This window comes from Salmo salar, chromosome 16 (genome assembly GCF_965601325.2).
Source record: "Salmo salar chromosome 16, fSalSal1, whole genome shotgun sequence".
In the NCBI taxonomy this organism is placed as follows: Eukaryota; Metazoa; Chordata; class Actinopteri; order Salmoniformes; family Salmonidae; genus Salmo; species Salmo salar.
Window position 1 is genome coordinate 33,350,567 of NC_138306.1, and position 22,927 is coordinate 33,373,493.

General features: G+C 42.5%; 1 protein-coding gene across 1 annotated transcript in view; it reads left to right on the top strand.

Moving 5' to 3' along the window:
- Positions 1 to 22,927, top strand: part of LOC106573718 (copine-2) — a 47,381-nt gene that overhangs the window by 6,824 nt on the left and 17,630 nt on the right. The window contains exons 8-14 of the mRNA XM_014149022.2: positions 56 to 154; positions 632 to 718; positions 1,216 to 1,275; positions 10,922 to 11,055; positions 11,336 to 11,390; positions 12,014 to 12,065; positions 12,282 to 12,415. Coding sequence (XP_014004497.1) covers positions 56 to 154; positions 632 to 718; positions 1,216 to 1,275; positions 10,922 to 11,055; positions 11,336 to 11,390; positions 12,014 to 12,065; positions 12,282 to 12,415 — 621 coding nt within the window. The remainder of the gene's footprint in view (positions 1 to 55; positions 155 to 631; positions 719 to 1,215; positions 1,276 to 10,921; positions 11,056 to 11,335; positions 11,391 to 12,013; positions 12,066 to 12,281; positions 12,416 to 22,927) is intronic.

Here is a 22,927-nt window from a genome sequence, read left to right on the forward strand (position 1 = left end):
TACATTTGAAGAAGTTATTTTTTGTGGTATTACTGTATGTTGTCTGGTATTTTAGGTACTGTGCTATGATTACGACAACGATGGAGGCCATGACTTCATTGGAGAGTTTCAGACCACTGTCAACAAGATGAGTGAAGCCCAGAATTCACTGGAGGTGAGGGATGGATTTGAGAGCTACTCCAGTTTATCTATGGGGGTTTGTTCTGCATGCTTTAGTCATGCTGTGATGTGGATCAAACACAATTTTTACACTGTCTCAACTCTCAGTGTTCTCCTCACTGTGAGTGGATGACTCACTTAAGACACTGCAGTTAACACAGCTCACCATTTGTGAATGGAGGACACCTGTTCATTTGGATATTCACAAGTGCTTATTTACACCTTGTTTTTAACCTCACTAATACATGTTGGGTTATGCTTCATTTTACAGCCCGGCCACACCTGGAGAGAGAAGTATAGGAACAGCTCTGTATTTGACTTACGTTTTTGGCTCCTGACTTCCTGTTGAAAACCTTGTGTCATTAGCTAATGGCAGAAATCAAATACAGCCGATGTGAGAAAGAGTGTACATTGTGTGGGTGTGCAGAGGGGTCCCAGTGGTAATTTCTTACTCTGTGTTCTTCTGCTCCAGATCGAATTTGAATGCATTAATCCCAAGAAACAGAAGAAGAAAAAGAGCTACAAAAACTCTGGAATCATCATTCTGAAGTCATGCAAGGTGAACCAAAACACATAGAGACTAATAGATATAGTGTACACTATCCCTCTTAATGACTAATTAGTCAACCCACTATGGCAACCGCAAAATGCATATTAGGTCTAAAAGGAAACTGCTTTTTAATTCAATTATGAATGCACATTAAAGCCTTATGCACAGAGCTAATGACTTTCCTTCATAATATTTTTTGGGATTACAAACAAAAATGCCTGTAATTTTGGTTTTGCTGCAGGCAGGGATTAGAATAATGGCTCAAATCACTAATAAATGTATTTATTAATATCAGCACAAAACACCTGTCAGTCTCACCCAGTCAACCAGGGGCTGCCTGCAGTAATCACCAATTACTGAATATGGAGACGACTCAATCCTATCAAAGTGCCACTTCCGTGCCTTCTCCAATTATTTATCTATAGGAAAAATCATTTGAACTTGCTACAGTATGGATGGAATGGTATGAGCAGAGTTAGAATAATCTTTGAATACTGTCTCCTCAGGTTGAAAGGGACTATACCTTCCTGGACTATATTTTAGGTGGATGCCAAATCATGTTCACTGTGAGTATGTCATCACTCACCTCAATGTGTCTCCCACTTTCTACCTGTAAACTCTGACCCTGTACTCTACCTCTCTACCTGTAAACTCTGACCCTGTACTCTTACTCTCTACCTGTAAACTCTGACCCTGTACTCCCACTCTCTACCTGTAAACTCTGACCCTGTACTCCCACTCTCTACCTGTAAACTCTGACCCTGTACGCCCACTCTCTACCTGTAAACTCTGACCCTGTACACCCACTCTCTACCTGTAAACTCTGACCCTGTACACCCACTCTCTACCTGTAAACTCTGACCCTGTACACCCACTCTCTACCTGTAAACTCTGACCCTGTACACCCACTCTCTACCTGTAAACTCTGGCCATGTAGTCCCACTCTCCTAGTGGCTGGTTATTTAACCTCCCTGGGCAACCTAGTCAACAGCCAGTGGAATCGCGTGGCGCGAAATACAAATACCTCATAAATGCTATAACTTCAATTTCTCAAACATATGACTATTTTACACCATTTTAAAGACAAGACTCTCGTTAATCTAACCACACTGTCCGATTTCAAAAAGGCTTTACAGCGAAAGCAAAACATTAGATTATGTCAGGAGAGTACCCTGCCAAAAATAATCACACAGCCATTTTCAAAGCAAGCATATATGTCACAAAAACCAAAACCACAGCTAAATGCAGCACTAACCTTTGATGATCTTCATCAGATGACACTCCTAGGACATTATGTTATACAATAATGCATGTTTTGTTCAATCAAGTTCATATTTATATAAAAAAAACAGCTTTTTACATTAGCATGTGATGTTCAGAACTAGCAAACTTCCGGTGAATTTACTTAATTACTCATGATTAACGTTCACAAAATACATAACAATTATTTTAAGAATTATAGATACAGAACTCTTTTATGCAATCGCGGTGTCAGATTTTAAAATAGCTTTTCGGCGAAAGCACATTTTGCAATAATCTGATTAGATAGCCCGGCCATCACGGCTAGCTAATTTGACACCCACCAAGTTTGGCCCTCACCAAACTCAGATTTACTATAAGAGAAATTGGATTACCTTTGCTGTTCTTCGTCAGAATGCACTCCCAGGACTTCTACTTCAACAACAAATGTTGTTTTGGTTCGAAATAATCCATAGTTATATCCAAATACCTCCGTTTTGTTCGTGCGTTCAGGTCAGTATCCGGAGGGTGACGCGCGAGCGCATTTCGTGACAAAAAAAATCTAAATAATCCATTACCGTACTTCGAAGCATGTCAAACGCTGTTTAAAATCAATTTTTATGCGATTTTTCTTGTAAAATAGCGATAATATTCCAACCGGGCAACGTTGTATTCATTCAAAGAGAGAAAGAAAAACATGGAGAATTCACATGAACGCGCATCTCCAGTGTCACTGCTCTCAGCCTGACCACTCACAAAATCTCCTGCTGTTTTTCGCCCAGAGACTGGAGAGACGTCATTCCACTTTCTGGCGCCTTCTGAGAGCCAATGGAAGCCTTAGAAAATGTCACGTTACAGCAGAGATGCTGTATTTTCGATAGAGATGCCACAGAAGGAGAACAAATTGTCAGACAGGGCACTTCCTGTATGGAATCTTCTCAGGTTTTGGCCTGCCATATGAGTTCTGTTATACTCACAGACACCATTCAAACAGTTTTAGAAACTTTAGAGTGTTTTCTATCCAAATCTACCAATTATATGCATATTCTCGTTTCTGGGCAAGAGTAGTAACCAGTTTAAATCGGGTAAGTTTTTTATCCGGCCGTGCAAATACTGCCCCCTAGCCCCAACAGGTTAATGCAGAAAAACTGAAATCCGTTTTATCTCATTTCTACCAGCATGTCACCTGTGCAACTAGAGGCTAAAAGCTCTAGATCACCTTTACTCCACAAACAGAGATGCATACAAAGCTCTCCCTCACCTTCCATTTGGAAAATCTATCCTCCTGATTCCTGCTTACAAGCAAAATCTCAAACAGGAAGTATCAGTGATTCGCTCAATATGAAAGTGGTCCAATGAAGCATATGCTAATCTACAGGACTTTCGCTAGCACTGCCTGGAATATGTTCCGGGACTCATCCGATGGCATTGAGGAGTTTACCACATCAGTCACCAGCTTTATTAATAAGTGCATTGATAATGTCGTCCCCACAGTGACTGTACGTACATATCCCGACCAGAAGCCATGGATTACAAGCAACATCCACACTGGGGCTAAAGGCTAGAGCTGCTGCTTCAAAGGAGCGGGACACTAACCCGAACCCTGATAAGATATCCCGCTATGCCCTCTGACAAACCATCAAACAGGCAAAGTGTCAATACAGAACTTAGATCGAATCCTACTACACCGGCTCTGATGCGTACTGGTAATCCGACATGCCCTGCGGCCTTATAAATGTTAACCTGTTTAAAGGTCTTGCTCACATCGGCTATGGAGAGCGTGATCACACAGTCATCTGGAATAGCTGGTGCACTCATGCATGATTCAGTGTTGTTTGCCTCGAAGCGAGCATAGAAGGCATTTTTAGCTCGACTGGTAGGCTCGCGTCACTGGGCAGCTCGTGACTGGGTTTCCTTTTGTAATCCGTGATATTTTTTTGAGCCCTACCACATCTGAAAAGCGTACTCAGAGCATGTGCTGACAAGCTGGCAAGTGTCTTCACTGACATTTTCAACCTCTCCCTGACCAGTCTGTAATCCCTACATGTTTGAAGCAGACCACCATAGTCCCTATGCACAAGAACGCCAAGGTAACCTGTCTAAATGATTATCACCCCATAACATTCTGTAGCCATTAAGTGCTTTGAAAGGCTGCTCATGACTCACATCAACACCATCATCCTAGACACCCTGGACCCACTACAATTCACATTCCGCCCCAACAGATCCACAGATAACGCAATCTCCACTGCTCTCCACACTGCCCTTTCCCACCTGGACAAAAGGAACACCTACAGTACGTGAGAATGCTGTTCATTGACTACAGCTCAGTGCTCAACACCATAATGCCCTCCAAGCTCATCATTATGCTAAGGACCCTGAGACTGAACACCTCCCTCTGCAACTACTCCAACTGGATCCTGGAGTTTTTGACAGGACGCCCCCAGGTGGTGAGGTTAGGCATCAACACATCAGCCTCGCTGACCCTCAACATGGGGGCCCCTCAGGAGTGGGTGCTTAGTCCCCTCCTGTCACTGGCGTAACGCAGTTTCTCTGGGCCTCCGCAAGGTTGAAGTATAGACTACTGATCTCTGTCCATGGTGCTGAAATTTCGACATGTCTATGCGGCTTCATGCCTATCGAATTAATGATAGGCTTTCTGTGGTGCCAGGGCTTAGCTTAGCTTTAGCTAAAGGATATATATTTATTGGTAGGCCTATTTGGTCGTCATTTTCTCATGTTATGCCTAACATTTCACGAAGCTATACACAGCGTTGCAATGCTGCCATTTTTCGAATGCTGGCTGACTTGTTCAGTAATTAATGTTGGAAATTCAAACATTGCAGATTGTAAAATAAATGTCAGATGCAACAGCATACAGTGGGGGAAAAAAGTATTTGATCCCCTGACGATTTTGTACGTTTGCCCACTGATAAGGAAAGGATCAGCCTATAATGTTAATGGTAGGTTTATTTGAACAGTGAGAGACAGAATAACAAAAATATCCAGAAAAACGCATGTCAAAAATGTTATAAATTGATTTGCATTTTAATGAGGGAAATAAGTATTTGACCCCCTCTCAATCAGAAAGATTTCTGGCTCCCAGGTGTCTTTTATACAGGTAACGAGCTGAGATTAGGAGCACACTCTTAAAGGGAGTGATCCTAACCGCAGCTTGTTACCTGTAAAAAAGACACCTGTCCACAGAAGCAATCAATCAATCAGATTCCAAACTCTCCACCATGGCCAAGACCAAAGAGCTCTCCAAGGATGTCAGGGACAAGATTGTAGACCTACACAAGGCTGGAATGGGCTACAAGACCATCGCCAAGCAGCTTGGTGAGAAGGTGACAACATTTGGTGTGATTATTCGCAAATGGAAGAAGCACAAAAGAACTGTCAATATCCCTCAGCCTGGGGCTCCACGCAAGATCTCACCTCGTGGGGTTGCAATGATCATGAGAACGGTGAGGAATCAGCCCAGAACTACACGGGGGGATCTTGTCAATGATCTCAAGGCAGCTGGGATCATAGTCACCAAGAAAACAATTGGTAACACACTACGCCGTGAAGGACTGAAATCCTGCAGTGCCCGCAAGGTCCCCCTGCTCAAGAAAGCTCATATACATGCCCGTCTGAAGTTTGCCAATGAACATCTGAATGATTCAGAGGACAACTGGTGAAAGTGTTGTGGTCAGATGAGACCAAAATGGAGCTCTTTGGCATCAACTCAACTCGCCGTGTTTGGAGGAGGAGGAATGCTGCCTATGACCCCAAGAACACCATCTCCACCGTCAAACATGGTTGTGGAAACATTATGCTTTGGGGGTGTTTTTCTGCTAAGGGGACAGGACAACTTCACTGCATCAAAGGGACGATGGACGGGGCCATGTACCATCTAATCTTGGGTGAGAACATCCTTCCCTCAGCCAGGGCATTGAAAATGGGTTGTGGATGGGTATTCCAGCATGACAATGACCCAAAACACACGGCCAAGGCAACAAAGGAGTGGCTCAAGAAGAAGCACATTAAGGTCCTGGAGTGGCCTAGCCAGTCTCCAGACCTTAATCCCATAGAAAATCTGTGGAGGGAGCTGAAGGTTCAAGTTGCCAAACGTCAGCCTCTAAACTTTAATGACTTGGAGAAGATCTGCAAAGAGGAGTGGGACAAAATCCCTCCTGAGATGTGTGCAAACCTGGTGGCCAACTACAAGAAACGTCTGACCTCTGTGATTGCCAACAAGGGTTTTGCCACCAAGTATTAAGTCATGTTTTGCAGAGGGGTCAAATACTTATTTCCGCTATTAAAATGCAAATCATTTTATAACATTTTTGACATGCGTTTTTCTGGATTTTTGTTGTTGTTATTCTGTCTCTCACTGTTCAAATAAACCTATCATTAAAATTATAGACTGATCATTTCTTTGTAAGTGGGCAAACGTAAAAAATCAGCAGGGGATCAAATACTTTTTCCCCCACTGTACATTTTTTTTATATACAACTGTCCTGTATAGGCTACCTGAATCTGCATGACATGAGCCGTCCTCGCACTCTCTCCCAGCTTGGATAGAAAGTTCTGCGTAAAACCAGTCTATTAATGCCAAATAATACAGTCAGTCCACCCTCAAAACACTAGCTTACTAGGGATTGTTTCATTATGCAGTGTACTATCTATAACTATGTACCGTATTTAGCTACTACTTATAAACATTTATAAAAATTGACACATCAAATAGCCAAACAATGAGGAAAAAAGTAGTCGACTTGAGGATAAATTCAGACACTATTTATTGTTGAACGGGTTTTGTCTGGCTGATAGCCTACACAAATGGCCTGCAATATTCAAGGTAAATTAAATTACATTTGAGAGTCTCCCCTGGTGTCCTGAAGTCCTCCTTTTTTGTGTGCAAATGCTTTCACCACAGTCTGTAGGTCCAGGTTGCGGGCCTGACTGTTTTCTATACTGAGTATTGACAACCCACACAGTCTTTCCTGAGATATTGTGCATTATATGTCCATTACGCTGCACACAATTTAAACGTAGTCTTAAATGATGCATGCCAAGATATACCTGAGATAAGGGATTGTTGATATTGCAACCACAGAACTCAAACACCGGTTCACCAGTATGAACGAAATCGCAAACAGCTTTTTGTTGTTGTTCTTTTTTTGCCCTCAAGAACTGTTTCAACTGCTTCCTATACTGTTAAACTCTTTCCGTAATATGTTTAGGCTGGCAATTGAGGAGAATGAGAGGCTCCATTAAAGATGTTACAGAACTGCTGTATTTGAAGCACAACTCCCTTCTGCCCTGATGTTGCTACGGCAATCATGCTGTTTTTACCATCCCTGTGTCGCTTCTGCAGAGAGATCATTTCTAAACTAAATCTCCCTAAGAAGCATTAGGCTCTCGGTCTGATATGCACTTTTGAACACCTGAGTAAGCTCCACTCATTGTACTGGCTCCGTCATAGCCTTGACTATGGCATTTGTCCACTGATTTGTCCAGGCTGTATCACATCCGGCCATGATTGTGAGTCCCATAGGGCGGCGCACAGTTGGACCAGCGTCGCCCGGGTTTGGCCGGGGTAGGCCGTCATTGTAAATAAGAATTTGTTCTCAATTGACTTGCCTAGTTAAATAAAGGTTAATAAAATAAATAAATAAAAACATCCCCTCATACTTTCAATCAGTTTATATTTTATTTATCACTTTTTTAGTCACATTCCTGAAGAAACAAACACTTACTTATGGAAATTAAAGAGGTGTATGAATGACTTTTTGGAGGGTTACTGTCAAAATGATTGATTAAATTAATAAAAAATAGACATCGGTGAAAGGCGAATTGGCCCCCAGAACTCGTGAGCCCCTCTGCCTTGCGGGGGCTGTCGGGAACGCCAGTGCCTCCTGTACTCCCTGTTCACCCACGACTGCACCCAGGCCTGATCACTGTTGACGATGAGACAGTGATGAGACAGCCTAAAGGGAGGAGTTCAGAGACCTGGCAGTGAGGTGCCAGTACAACAACCTCTCCCTCAACATCAGCAAGACAAAGAAGCAGATGGTGGACTAAAGGAAATGGAGGGCCCAGCACACCCCCATTAACATTGGTGGGGCTGTAGTGGAGCACGTCTAGAGCTTCAGATTCCTCAGAGTGCTTGGCATCAACTGTAAGGCACTACAGAGGGTAGTGCGTACGACCCAGTACATCACTGGGGCCGAGCTCCCTGCCAACCAGGACCTCTATACCAGGTGGTGTCAGAAAAATACCTTAAAAATTGTTGGACTCCAGCCACCCAAGTCATAGACTGTTCTCTCTACTACTGCACGGCAAGCGGTACCGATGAAGTACGACAAGTCTGTAACCAAAAGGACCCTGAACAGCTTCTACCCCCAAGCTACAAACCTGCTTAATAGTTAGTCCAGGTAGCTATTTCTTAACTATTTAACTATCTGCATTGACCCTTTTTGCACTAACTTGTATATAGCCAAGTTGTTGTTACTCATTGTGTGTCTATTATTACTTTTATTATTATTACATGTTTTATTGTTCTATTATTTCTCTATTTCTTTGTCTCTGCATTGTCAGGAAAGGCTCGTAAGTAACCATTTCACTGTTAGTCCACACTTGTTGTTTACGAAGCATGAGAGTGATGTGACAAATACAATTTGATTTTATTTTATTTTTTATTTACACCAACAACATTGAATGCATGCTATAGTACTATAAATCTTTGCAAACATGGTACAGGTGTAGGATCTTCAAGGTTTAAAAAGGCTTCCAAAGTTTATCATTTCCACTTTAAAATGTCAGACTTGATTTGCCCTAACTATAAATGTATAATCCACACAACAATTCAACTTTCCTGTTGCTGAATGATTATTTTCCTGCTGTGAGAAACTGATCATATTAAGATCCTGTATCTGTAGGTTCAGATTTCTCCATAGTAGGAGAAAATCGTCATTGGTCTATTTTTGGCTCAGGCTGATGAGAGAAACATTGTGCGTCCCTGGTGATGTCACACCTTTGTGTCAGAGCTCTATTATTGGCCAGCCAGGGTATGTATCTCCAATTGTGCTGAAACATTGTCTACCACCATTTACGTATCCATGCTACCGTGAAATACTCAGAGGATCTGTTCCCTTTGTGGTGCCAAAATATGTGCATTATCTATTTTCCTATTTTCTCAGCAAAAGAGCTCCACCTGTATTTTATTATTCTCTGAATGGCAACATTAACTTTCCATTAATGTTTCATTCTGCCACACCTCTTTAGTTACTTGTATGTGACCAGATGTGTTTATTTATGTGGTTGTGAACCACAGACATTTTTCTGATTAGCAGGCTGTATGTGTGGTCCTGTTCAAGAAATGATTTTCTCCCCTTGTTATTGTCAGATTTTTTTTTAAAGCAAATGGAACATTTGTGTTGCCATAGTTACTGTGATTTGTGCCGAAGCGAGACTATGTCTTAGCAGGAATAAAAGAGGGAGACTGAAAACAATAATAGGAACATGACTGGAGACAATCTCCATGGTTTGGCTTTAGGTGGCAACATCTTATAGGTCACGCTTGAGAGACCAATGGATTTTGTGTTTGTACTGTATCCATAATGTTTTTGTCCTTTTAGTTTGCATTTTCTAAAAACCTAGCTGCTAGGCAGGAAATTTGAAATGAATCCTGACAGTTTTACAAAATGTTTCCCATTTTAAAAGAGGAGTTACTACAATTTCTACTGGGACAAATTATATTTGTATTTAAAAAATATATTCAGAACACCAGTAGTAATACCTTAATCATCTACCTTAATCCAATATGATAATTAAAATGATTTAACGAGTTCACACCTGCATGTTATAATTCAGTCAAGATCGGTGTTTGAGAAAGAATGTGAATCTAAATCCTCCAAGGTGCATCCTGCAGTTCTCTTAATCTGCTTTCTTTTGTCAGAGTTCTTTGATTTGTCTCACATAGAAAGATGTTCTCTCTCTCTCTGATCCACTGCATTCAATCAGATTTAGCATGCACCTAATCCTAATCTGTTAGAGAGGAAATCTTCTCTACAGAGATGCAGATGAGAACACTGCTCATATATAGACTGGAACTGGAGACTACAGTCTTTGCAGTAGTAGCATGGGAAAACGTATTCACTATATAACACAGTAGTATAGCATTGTATTAAAAGCAGCTTTAGAGTATTTGTCAAACTAGCCTACAGGTCAGACCTGCGGTGTGGAGCGGTGCTTAGTAGACCAGTGTTAAGACTTGTAGTCATTCATGAGGTCATCTGATTGTACATTAGGTTGTTATCACAGCACCGGCCAGCCCTTTCAGAACCCTGTACCCAGACTTAAAGGTATGGTTAAGAAACATGGTCATTCATCTGGACTAAATTGAGATAAAGCTAAAGATTTGAGTCAGTTCCCTGCTCATGCAGAGTAGCAGCACACTCGTCACATTGCCTAGGGCTTGATTGAGACGCAGGGGATTGGGCATATGAAGTGGCACCCTGATTCTGTCAGATCGCATCTCTCTCTCCCTTTCCCTCTCTTTCTGTCTTTTTCACCCTCTCTTTCTCTCTTTCTCTCTCTTCTCTTTTTATCCTCACCATGTCCATCTATTGTCTAATAGAGGCTGTCCAGTTATCAGCCACAACTTTGGTAGGAACTGGAGGAGATCTGAGTAGAAGCCATGCTCTTTGATAGGATTGTTGGTTAAAGGCATTAGCATAGACTGAATGAAGATGTGGGCTTGGGAGGGCTTGTTAGTTGAAATCTTTGAGTTAATTACCATGTTTATATTGTAACCATCTTAAATGAAGTCACTTTGCCCGAGGACAGGATCCTGAAATAAGGCTCTGTAGGATTCACTGGAATCTTTTTATATGCTCCACACTTTTGTTCATATTTAAGCTGATTTATCGGCTTTGTTTGTGTTTGTGAGCATCTCTGTCTCCTGTCTTGCTATTCCTGTAGGTTGGCATTGATTTCACAGCGTCTAATGGGAACCCTCGGGAGGCCTCCTCTCTTCACTTCATCAACCCTCTGGGCAGCAATGAGTACTTGTCTGCCATCCTGGCTGTGGGCCAGATCATCCAGGACTATGACACGTGAGTCCCATTAGTGTAAACAGTAATAACAGGACTCAGTATGATCAAATCACAGATAAATAAAGTATTATATTTTATACATCACAGTCATAAGTCACTAAAAGGTCCCTTCAACTCTTCTAATTATGTCTACTCAGTCATATTCTTTATGTCACTCATTGTTTCTGATAAAGTACCATCCCGAGTTTATTGAGACATTCCATAATGCAAAATTGCATGTTGAATTCTGATGAAGTTGCTTTTTACTCATCACTGTCAATCTGTTGCCCTCCTTCCTCAGTGACAAAATGTTTCCTGCTCTGGGATTTGGGGCTCAACTCCCTCCAGACTGGAAAGTAAGTGTATAAACTGTCTACATGTGAGGGTGTGTCTTCACGGCACACTACATATGATAGACGTAGAGCCAAAAAGAATGCTAAAGAGAAGAGGGAGACTGGAACACAGCGGTATCACAGAGTATGTATAAAACATGCATATTCCAATAATTATGCAACTGTAATCCCATCTGGGTTGCCATGGCACTGCACTGATGTAAAGGACAACGGAATGAGGAGGCTGAGCAACAAAAATGGACAGAATATTTAGCCTTGCGTTCAGATACTTTATGGGAAGCGTTTAGGGAGGTAAAATCCATCAGTGGTCTGAGAGGACTAGAGGAAGAAGAGAGGGAGAGGTTGAAACAGTTGGAATGAAAGGGCACTGCAGGGATGGGAATGTACATAATGGATTTGGAGAGGAGGACAGCAAGAAAGAATAGATCATGTGAAGCAGGGGGAATGGAGGAAGAGAAAATGCTTGTCACATAATTCATTGCTTTTCCCACCTGCTACAATCATACAATGGAAATGCATATTTCTAATGCTCTCACATTCCTCTGCAGTCTCTTACAGCCATTGGACATTCTCAATGTACAATTTCTGCACCTGAGGCTTGGTTTTTTTGTCCCCTGTACCTGCAGGTGTCTCATGAATTTGCCATCAACTTTGACCCCACCAATCCTTTCTGCCAAGGTGAGCAACTATTATGTTTTCTGTAACCCCCGTTAAAAACCTTATTACAATGTACTTACTGCAGGCTGCACTTACTAGGGTTTGTTTCTTGCTTTATCCATGGAGTGGGTGTTATTTCTCATTTATTTGAGAACTACCATACTTAGCCCTCTGTCTGCTGGTGAGGGTGCCGGTTTGTGCTGGTTTCCATGTGTGATTCCTGTTTCCTATGGTCAGGCGTGGAGGGAATTGCCCAGGCCTACTCTGTCTGCCTGCCTCACATCCGTTTCTACGGCCCCACCAACTTCTCCCCCATCATCACCCACGTGGCCCGCTTTGCCACCCAGGCCCTTCAACAGGAGACTGCTGCGGTGAGGAATGCTTGTTATCATTATTAGGATTTCTAGTTTCATTGTTTTATTGCTTATCCATTTTCATTCTATTGAATCTGTAATTTCCCTGTTAAAGATGGCCATCCGACTCATGTCATTAGTATGAGTCAACATTACCAGTTCCAAATGATATGTAAATCCCCCCACATGACCAATGCTTACTGACTTTAAAGGCGGGTGCACTTTGTAGTTACCACAAGCACTGTTCCACTGCCCAGGGCCAGATGTGGTAGCACATGCTGATGACGTGATGGGTTTGCCAACAGTAACCCAGAGCTCCTGAAGTCACAGAACCTTTAAACATTCACAAGGTTGAAGAAGTATATAGGGTACTAGGGGGTAACTAACCCCCTGGGGTAAATGCTTGTGCTTCTAGTTCCGACCATGCAGTAATATCTAACAAGTAATAAAACTAACAATGTAGCCTAACAATACTACCAGATCGTCTGACGTAACATACATAAAAAATATAACGTAACTTAATTGCAGTTGTCAATGTGTCCACTAGTGACTGATAGCTTTACAGTTAATGTTACTTTATAGCCTTTTGCATTTTATGTCATATAGCTAGATAGCTAGCTATGTTTTTAAGAGAAAGCTTTTAAGAGAAAGCTCCCCTTGTTTTCAGTCACAGGTGGGGACATGGATTAGGTGTGAGCAGTGCAGGAGGTGGGCTCATGAGTTATGCTCAAATTTGACTGGGGACAGCTTTATTTGTGACCTATGTACAAATTACAATCGTGCAATAGGAGAGCATAAGAGAGTTGCCTCCAATGTTACACTGAATTAATTAGTTAAGTTATTATTATTATTATTATTATTTTATTTCACCTTTATTTAACCAGGTAGGCTAGTTGAGAACAAGTTGTCATTTGCTACTGCCACCTGGCCAAGATAAAGCGTAGCAATTCCACACATACAACAACACAGAGTTACAGATGGAATAAACAAAACATACAATCAATAATACAGTAGAACAAAAGAAAATTAAAAAAAGTCTAGTGAGTGTAAATGAGGTAAGTTAAGGCAATAAATAGGCCATGGTGGCGAAGTAATTACAATATAACAATTAAAACACTGGAATGGTAGATGTGCAGAAGATTAATGTGCAAGTAGAGATACTGGGGTGCAAAGGAGCAAGAAAAATAAATAAATACAGTATGGGGATGAGGTAGGTAGATAGATAGATGGGCTGTTTACAGATGGGCTATGTACAGGTGCAGTGATCTGTGAGCTGCTCTGACAGCTGGTGCTTAAAGCTAGTGAGGGAGATATGAGTCTCCAGCTTCAGAGATTTTTGCAGTTCGTTCCAGTCATTGGCAGCAGAGAACTGGATGGAAAGGCAGCCAAAGGAGGAATTGACTTTGGGGGTGACCAGTGAGATATACCTGCTGGAGCGCGTGCTACGAGTGGGTGCTGCTATGGTGACCAGTGAGCTGAGATAAGGCGGGGCTTTACCTAGCAGAGACTTGTAGATGACCTGTAGCCAGTGGGTTTGGCGATGAGTATGAAGCGAGGGCCAACCAACGAGAGAGTACAGGTCGCAATGGTGGGTAGTGTATGGGGCTTTGGTGACAAAACGGATGGCACTGTGATAGACTACATCCAGTTTGTTGAGTAGAGTGTTGGAGGCTATTTTATAGATGATGTCGAGGATGGTCAGTTTTACGAGGGTATGTTTGGCAGCATGAGTGAAGGATGCTTTGTTGCGATATAGGAAGCCGATTCTAGATTTAATTTTGGATTGGAGATGCTTAATGTGAGTCTGGAAGGAGAGTTTACAGTCTAACAAGACACCCAGGTATTTGTAGTTGTCCACGTATTCTAAGTCAGAGCCGTCCAGAGTAGTGATGCTGGACGGGGGTGGAGCAGGTGCGGGCAGTGATCGATTGAATAGCATGCATTTAGTTTTACCTGCGTTTAAGAGCAGTTGGAGGACACGGAAGGAGAGTTGTATGGCATTGAAGCTCGTCTGGAGGTTAGTTAACAAAGTGTCCAAAGAGGGGCCAGAAGTATACAGAATGTTGTCGTCTGCGTAGAGGTGGATCAGAGAATCACCAGCAGCAAGAGCAACATCATTGATGTATACAGAGAAGAGAGTCGGCCCGAGAATTGAGCCCTGTGGCACACCCATAGAGACTGCCAGAGGTCCGGACAACAGGCCCTCCCATTTGACACACTGAACTCTATCAGAATGAATTGTTCAATTCCAATGTTATTTAATGTTATTAGTTATATTCCATTCAAATACTATATTCTAATGAATATTTTTTTAATGAATTAAAAACAACTATAGTGTGGATATTAGTGCGGATATTAATGGTGACATGTGCAACACCATTCCCCCTCTCCATATTTTAATTAAATGATAAAAATAAGACATCTAGACTTCGCTTTTAAGTATTACTTACTAAAGAATTTCAAAATAAAACTGATTAAATGGATTTTAAGACACTTGTGTGAAACCCTATCCCATAATCTTCTACCGGGGTAACTGACACCCCGGGGCCAAATCCCCCTTGTGTGTGTGTGTGTGTGTGTGTGTGTGTGTGTGTGTGTGTGTGTGTGTGTGTGTGTGTGTGTGTGTGTGTGTGTGTGTGTGTGTGTGTGTGTGTGTGTGTGTGTGTGTGTGTGACATTGCTAGTTACTGTCTCGAGTGCTGTCTTCAAATTCCCTGTCATAAATTAGCCAAGGCGCAGCATGCCGGTAGTTCCACATATTTTATTTGTGAACTTGAACAAAAGAATAAACAGGTGAAACGGAAACAAACGTGACGTTCTAGGGCTGCTCACACACAGCTGCACAAAAACAAGATCGCACAAAAACACAGGGAAAAACAGGCTGCCTAAGTATGGCTTCCAATCAGAGACAACGATAGACAGCTGCCTCTGATTGGAAACCATACCCGGCCAAAACATAGAAAACAAAACATAGAATGCCCACCCACCTATCACACCCTGACCTAACTAAACAGAGAAAACACAGCTCTCCTAGGTCAGAGCGTGACAGTTACTCCCAGGTACCTTACCACTGAGCCATTACATGGCGTCTTCTTGTTCCAGGTAGAGGTTTTTATAGAAAGATTCCATATCCATGGAAATTTACCCTCACCCTTGCTGAAGCAACAAAAAAAACATCAACTCTATACGCAACCTATTCAAGCACTTTGTACTCATGCCTGTTTTTACAACAATAGTGCTCTGTATTCTGCCTCTCATGCATAATGAGACATAACAGGCTCTAGCTTATTGGTAAAGTCATAACAGTTACAGAGTAAAAAGCCCATCTCATTGGACAGCCTTCCTTGTACGAATAATTGTTTCCTGTGTCTATCAGACAGGCTTGTTTCCCTCAGAGCTGCTCAGCATGCTGTAATTAGAAAATAATGAGTCCCCTTACTGCTGTTCACACGGGCCTATCAGCAAGCTGTGTGTTTTGTGTTTTGTGTTTTGTGTTTTGTGTTTTGTGTGTTTGTACAGTGTGTGTGCATGTGTGTGTGTGCGTGTGTGTGCGTGCGTGCGTGCCTGTGTGTGTGTGTGTGTGTGTGTGTGTGTGTGTGTGTGTGTGGTGTGTGTGTGTGTGTGTGTGTGTGTGTGTGTGTGTGTGTGTGTGTGCGTGCGTGCGTTTTGGACTCAGGGTATGTAAGACTGGGAGTTGGATCCAGCACTAACAGATCGTAATTGCTGTGTGGAAAAACCTCAAAACTCTGATTCTGGTTGTCAGTTCAAAGTCAGCAGAGGCATTTTGAAAATCGCTCTTATTACCAGCCGAGAGGAGAAGAGAGCAGCCATTAAAACCCCCCTTTCAATTCTAGTTATTTATAGAAGGTGATTCAGTGAACAAATGTTCCCTCTTTTCCTTTTGTTGTTCATGGGTTTTAATGACTAATGAGGCGAAGGCCCAGAGTTCTGCTCCATTCTGTTTGCTGTCCAACAGAATGGTCTCTCTGTCTGTCTCTGCTACAGGAGAGGTTCTGACTCTAGATAGAGATGCAGCACTGGAGAATGTGACAGTAAGGATGTGACAGTGGTCACGTTCGAGAAGATCACTTTTGACAAGTCGGGTACCATCGTTGTTCACCGCCTTTCAAAGTGTGTTGCATTATGGGGATAAAAATGGTCCGACTTGTGCCTACATGTGATCAAAAATCATGTGATCAAAGGTCATGAAGTTTCGGCTGCAGTCAACTGCACATTTCTACAGTTGCTCTTCCCCCAACTTCATGCTGGAGCATCACCTGCATTGTGGGAGGCTCTATTGTCCACCAATCATTAGGGTGTTTTTATTTGACATACACGAACGTGACACTCATGTTCATGAGTGTGTGAAATGGGGATTGGAGCTATGTTTATTTCAACATTTTAAAGAACAACTTTTATAAACAATGGCAATGCTGGTATGTTGCACCGAGCCTTGCTGTTGGAAAACCACCTCGACTTTAGTCTACAGTCTGTTGCTTTCTCCTTACCACTCAAACGAGCCCAGTGACTCTGACATTTTGTCATTTAACAGATGCTCTGGATTTACAGTAGTGAGTGCATAAATGTTACTACTTTTTCCCCTTGGGAATCAAACCCACAACCCTAACATTGCAAGCGCCATGCTCTACCAACTGAGACACAAGAGACTCTAGTGTAAACAGACTAGAATGAGACAGTTAAAGAGTATTTTCCTCCAGTGAAGGAAGACTGACCAGGACGTAATGTCAAAGTTAAGGATATACAGTAGCTAACATTCTTATACCCTGAAAATAGTGAAAATACAGCCCAGACCCCTCATTGGACCTTCTGTTTCCTGGCTTCACATTCAGATGTACACAGCATGTGGGTTTGACAAGTAATAGCTTGTTATTATTAAGCATTCTTCAGAGGCTCCTGGGAGCTTTTTGTCCCTAATTGCACCCTGTCACCCCAGAGAAATAGGAGAGAAATAGTGTAAGACCAAAGAGAATTTTACTGCAATTTGCTGGTATATTAACTGTAAAAACAAGATAAATTAGCTATTGTGTTCACTTCACAAGGTTTTAGAAATGGAAGAGATAAATACCTTGGTGTGTGCATGTGTGCACTCGCAAATCACCTGCTAGGCACTGTAGATGTCTGTCCCTGTCCCTGCCTTGGATAATGATTTTGGCTGTGTGTGAGTGTGTGCAAAACGGCTGCGCTTCAGCGTGGTAGCTGTGTCTGTCTCTGTCTCTTAGATAATGATTCACTAATGAGCGTGCCTGTAAGTACATTAAAGGAGCAGACTTTACAGTGTCCACAGCATGGGAGCGGGGGCTTCTATCAAACATAGGCCAGCTCTGGTGGCCCTTCTGATGGGAAGCAGGCAGGAGCAAGGGGGCGCAACAGCCAGTATATCTGAGGGACTGTGTTTGTGTGGGAGGAAACTACTGACAAGACAACAGAGATGACTAGAAAGTAGTTAGTACCGACAATAGCCAAGCCGTGTGTGTGTGTTGCTGTGTTTGTGAACTTGTCAAAGTCTGTGTGTATTTAAGTAGAATCATGCATATTTGTGCTCAGTGTTGGGTTTGTTACTTTCTAATGTAATCCATTACAGTTACTAGTTACTTGTCCACATTTTTTATCAATGATGTAACTTTTGGATTACCCGAACTCAGTAACATAATCTGATTACTTTCAGTTACTGTTAGATTGCTTTCCCCTTCAGAGGCATTAAACGAAGACAAAAATGAATATTACCAATTGAACAACATCTATTCCAAGATAAATCAATGAGAGTTTACATAGAGTGAGCTCCAAAATATTGGGACAGTGATAATTTTTTGTTGTTGTTTTGGCTCTGTACTCCAGCACTTTGAATTTGAAACGATACAACGATTATGTAGCCGAAACATCAGCTGCTAAACTGGACCTTGATAAGGTCAGGTGTGTTTCATGGCTGGATGAAAAGCCAGCACACCCAGTAGCTCTCCACATTTATGCTGACCTTTTTTATGTAGGCTACATAGTGTGACGTCCTTACCCTTGTAAGAGGTCATTTTTCCAAGTAGAGGGGTCAGGGCGTGACAGGTGGGTGTTTTGGGTGGTTTTGGTTTTCTGTTTCTATGTGGGGTTTTCTAGATTTCTATTTCTATGTTTTTGTTTTCTATGTTTTGGCCAGGTATGGTTTCCAATCAGAGGCAGCTGTCTATCGTTGTCTCTGATTGGAAGCCATACTTAGGCAGCCTGTTTTTCATGTGTGGGTAGTTGTTTTCCGTTTTGTCAAAGTGTACCTTACAGAACTGTTGTCGGCCGTTTTGTTGTTTTGTTCAAGTGTCTTCATTAAAAATCAAATATGAGCACTATACACGCTGCGCCTTGGTCTCCTTTAGATGACCCATGTTACAGAACTACCCACCATGATTGGATCAAGCAGCGTGCCCGGGCAAAAATGGACACCTGGTCACATACGGAATGGATGGAGAGGAGGAACTGCACTTGGGGCCAGGTAATCGATAGATATCGGAGCCTACCTGGGAAAAACGAGAGGCAGAAAAATGAGAGGCACACGGGTAGTTTGGCTGGGCCAGGGGTGAGGCCTGAGTCAACTACCCATGCTTTTTGTGGTAAGCATGTGCCTGCCTCTCCACTCTCTCTCCAGTGCGCCTCCATAGCACAATACGTCCTGTGCCTGCTTCTCACGCTCTCCCTCCAGCGCGCCTCCAGAATCCAGTACGTCCTGTGCCTGTTCTTTGCACTCTCCCTCCAGTGCGCATCCATAACCCAGTACGGCCGGTGCCTGCTTTGAGCACTCGGTCCTCAGTGCGTCTCCCCAGTCCGGTGAAACTGGTTCCTGCTCCACGTACAAAGCCTCCAGTGATAATCGATGTCCCGACGCCTGTAGAGACGATCCATGGCACTAAGCCTCGAGTAATGATCCATGGCCCGGAGCCTGCAGGGATATTCCATGGCACGAAGCCTGAAGAGGTAATCCATGGCCCGGAACCTGAAGAAATAATCCGTGGCAAAAAGCCTGGAGGGATTATAAATGGTCCGGAGCCTGTAGGGATAAACCATGGCACGAAGCCTGTAGGAATAATCCATGGCCCGGCACCTGTAGAGATAATCCATGGTAAGAAGCCTCCAGTGATGATCCTTGGCGCGGAACCTGTAGAGATGATCCATGGCATGGAGCCAGCAGCAACGGTCACTAGTCCGGAACCTATTATGACGCCTCCCAGTCCGGAGCCTCCGGCAACACTCCTCAGTTCAGAGCCTCCAGCGACGCTCTTCAGTCCGGAGCCTCCAGCGATGCTCTGCAGCCCGGAGCCTTCAGCGGCGGTCTGCAGCCCGGAGCCTTCAGCGGCGGTCTGCAGCCCGGAGCCTTCAGCGGCGGTCTGCAGCCCGGATCCTTCAGCGGCGGTCTGCAGCTCGGATCCTTCAGCGGTGGCCTGTAGGCCAGAACCTCCAGCGGTGGTCTACAGCACAGAGCTTCCGGTAATGATCTACAGTCCGATTCCTCCGATAATGATCCACAGGCCAGTGTTACAGAAGCGGAGGGATCTGCGGGCGGAACGGGGGTTACGCCCTGAGCCAGAGCCACCTCCGTTGCTGGAGGATCGGAGGGAGAGGAAGGTTCTGGGTGTAGCACATGAGCCGCCATAGACTTTTGTCACCCTCCCTGCACTCCCTTTGTGTTTGGGGTTGTTTTTTTTTGTTTTTTTTTGGGTGCAGTCGGAGTCTGCACATTTGGGGGGGGGGGTACTATCACGTCCTGACCCTTGTAAGAGGTCATTTTCCATTGAGTGGTCAGGGCGTGACAGGTGGGTGTTTTGGGTTGTTTTGGTTTTCTGTTTCTATGTGGGGTTTTCTAGATTTCTATTTCTATGTTTTTGTTTTCTATGTTTTGGCCAGGTATGGTTTCCAATCAGAGGCAGCTGTCTATCGTTGTCTCTGATTGGAAGCCATACTTAGGCAGCCTGTTTTTCATGTGTGGGTAGTTGTTTTCCGTTTTGTCAAAGTGTACCTTACAGAACTGTTGTCGGCCGTTTTGTTGTTTTGTTCAAGTGTCTTCATTAAAAATCAAATATGAGCACTATACACGCTGCGCCTTGGTCTCCTTTAGACCACCCATGTTACAACATAGAGACCACACCAATTATTGGTAATGGAAATGTGGTTGTCATGGAGAAGTCATGAAATTCCATCTGTCAAAATGTGTTAACCCTTTATTTAGTGAATAATCAGAGGTCTCTACAGAATACTGTATTCTAGTATTTCTAGCATTCTAATGGACCTACTTGAAAAAAGACAGCTCCTGCACCTTTGTCATCCCAAGTCAAGAACTGGGTAGCATCCACATTAATGTAGAAGTGTTTACAAACATATTCTATTCTTATTTCCAATAAAAGTTACTCCAAAATGACATCATTCATTTATATTGGGCACAAAAGAATGATGAACACAACCAAAACAAACAGCAAGGGCATCCAACAAGTTTGTACAGTCACAAGCTTATTAATGTAGTCATTGCATGCTAGGAATATGGGACCAAATACTTAACTTTTTGCTACTTTAATCAGGGGCGAAAATCTGATATCAACTTTGGAGGGGACAATTACATTACATTTTCTCAAGAGCAATTCCTGAGGGGACACCAAAAGTAGTGCTGTAACACATAGCCTACATTTAATATGATAAATGTATATTGAGGAACCAAAGAAATAAGGTGTTTGCCGTACTCCTAACTACCGGTACCCAAAACTACACAACTAATCACAACAGCAATACCATTGCCTTTAACAAATGTTAGTTCAGTCACCAGTTTAAGTTGAGAGTGGGGGTATCCATGGCATTTTCCAATTATGTTCCTATTTTACAAGTTAAAAAAATTGAGAACCTTTCATAATGTTGCCAAACAAAGACTCAACAAATTTACCTGAGACTCCCTGTCTCTGCCAGTCTGTCCCTGCATATCTGTCCCCAACTCTGCTGTCTGTGTGCCATCTGTTGCCTGCTCTGCCTAATGACATCATTGTGAAACATTTCCATTAGAATTTCATTTCTTTCTTATGAACATTTTATCAACTAGTCTTTGAGATATTAGGCTACGAGGGTTCTTACTTTGCGTTTTGGTGTACTGAAAAATACTCTGATGTCCGTCTTTTATTTTTCTGCCATTTTTCTGCCATTTTTCTACCTGGTTGGCTACACACACACAGTATGTAGGTTATTTACAGTAGGAGATGGGCTTCTATCATCTTATCTTCTATCATTCTATATGGGCTTCGATCTAAAAGGTAGCTAGCAAATGTGAAACGATTGCAGTGACAAGAGTTGACAGCTGTACACCATTTACACAACATATGCTGCAATCTTTTGTAATTTTAATCGTTTGTTTCATATTGGCTGGCTTCTAACAATAGCTGAATTTGCAAAGCTAGCGAGCACCAATTCAGTGGTGTTTGCTATAATCTTTGCTACCCGGGTTAAATAAAGGTGAAATAAAATATATAAATAAAAGTTCCCTTGCGACAATTTAGCTTTTGCAACGAGACCATTAAATATATTTAAAACAATGGTAGAAGAGAGTGTAGTTCTGTTCAGTTTATGGCTAACCTTATCACAGGGACTTTGAAGCACTAACTTACATGCATGCTGATCTTGGAATAAATTGACGATCGCAAAGATTCAATCTTTGACGACGCCACATAAATGGAATAGGTACTAGCTAGCTTAATAGTTAATATTTGCGCGTTAGCTCTGCATATTCAGCTAGTGTGTGTGCGCGATTGACTGGATTAACCTCACGTCAGTTACGTGCATTGAGTGCCTTTCAGACAGTAGATACGACCTCTACGTTACCTCGCAAGCTAAGGAACTGGCAGTGGATCAAACCATTGTGAGGCAAAGAGTGGGGGGGTCGCAATCTTTTGAAACTTAAAAACGAGCTATTAAGTGTCTATAATCAGCACAATTGCTTCCATTGCGTATTATTAATATTATTTAAATTACATAGTTATGTTTCAGTGATATATTGGGGGGGACAAATCATATTTTTCCCAGGATGGGGGGGTCGTGTCCCCCCCGTCCCCCCCGGGATTTCCGCCCCTGACTTTAATACACATAAGTGAATTCGTCCCAATACTTTTGTATTGAACAGAAAGTTCTGTAATTCTAAATGGTTCACCCGATATGGATGAAAATACCCTCAAATTAAAGCTGACAGTACAGAGCCAAAACAACAACAAAATATGTCACTGTCCAAATACTTTTGGAGCTCACTGTATCTGGCCATTAACACATTTTGCATTTTACTTCTTAATAAAGACATAAAATGATTAGGCTATATTTTTACATTAAAAACCAAAGTCTGTCAGATTTCCAGTCATTCCAATGAATTAAATACTCCTTGATCTTCAAGAATAGGACTTGAAAATAAACTCAGCAAAAAAAGAAACGTCCCTTTTTCAGGACCCTGTCTTTCAAAGATAATTCGTAAAAATCCAAATAACTTCACAGATCGTCATTGTAAAGGGTTTTAACA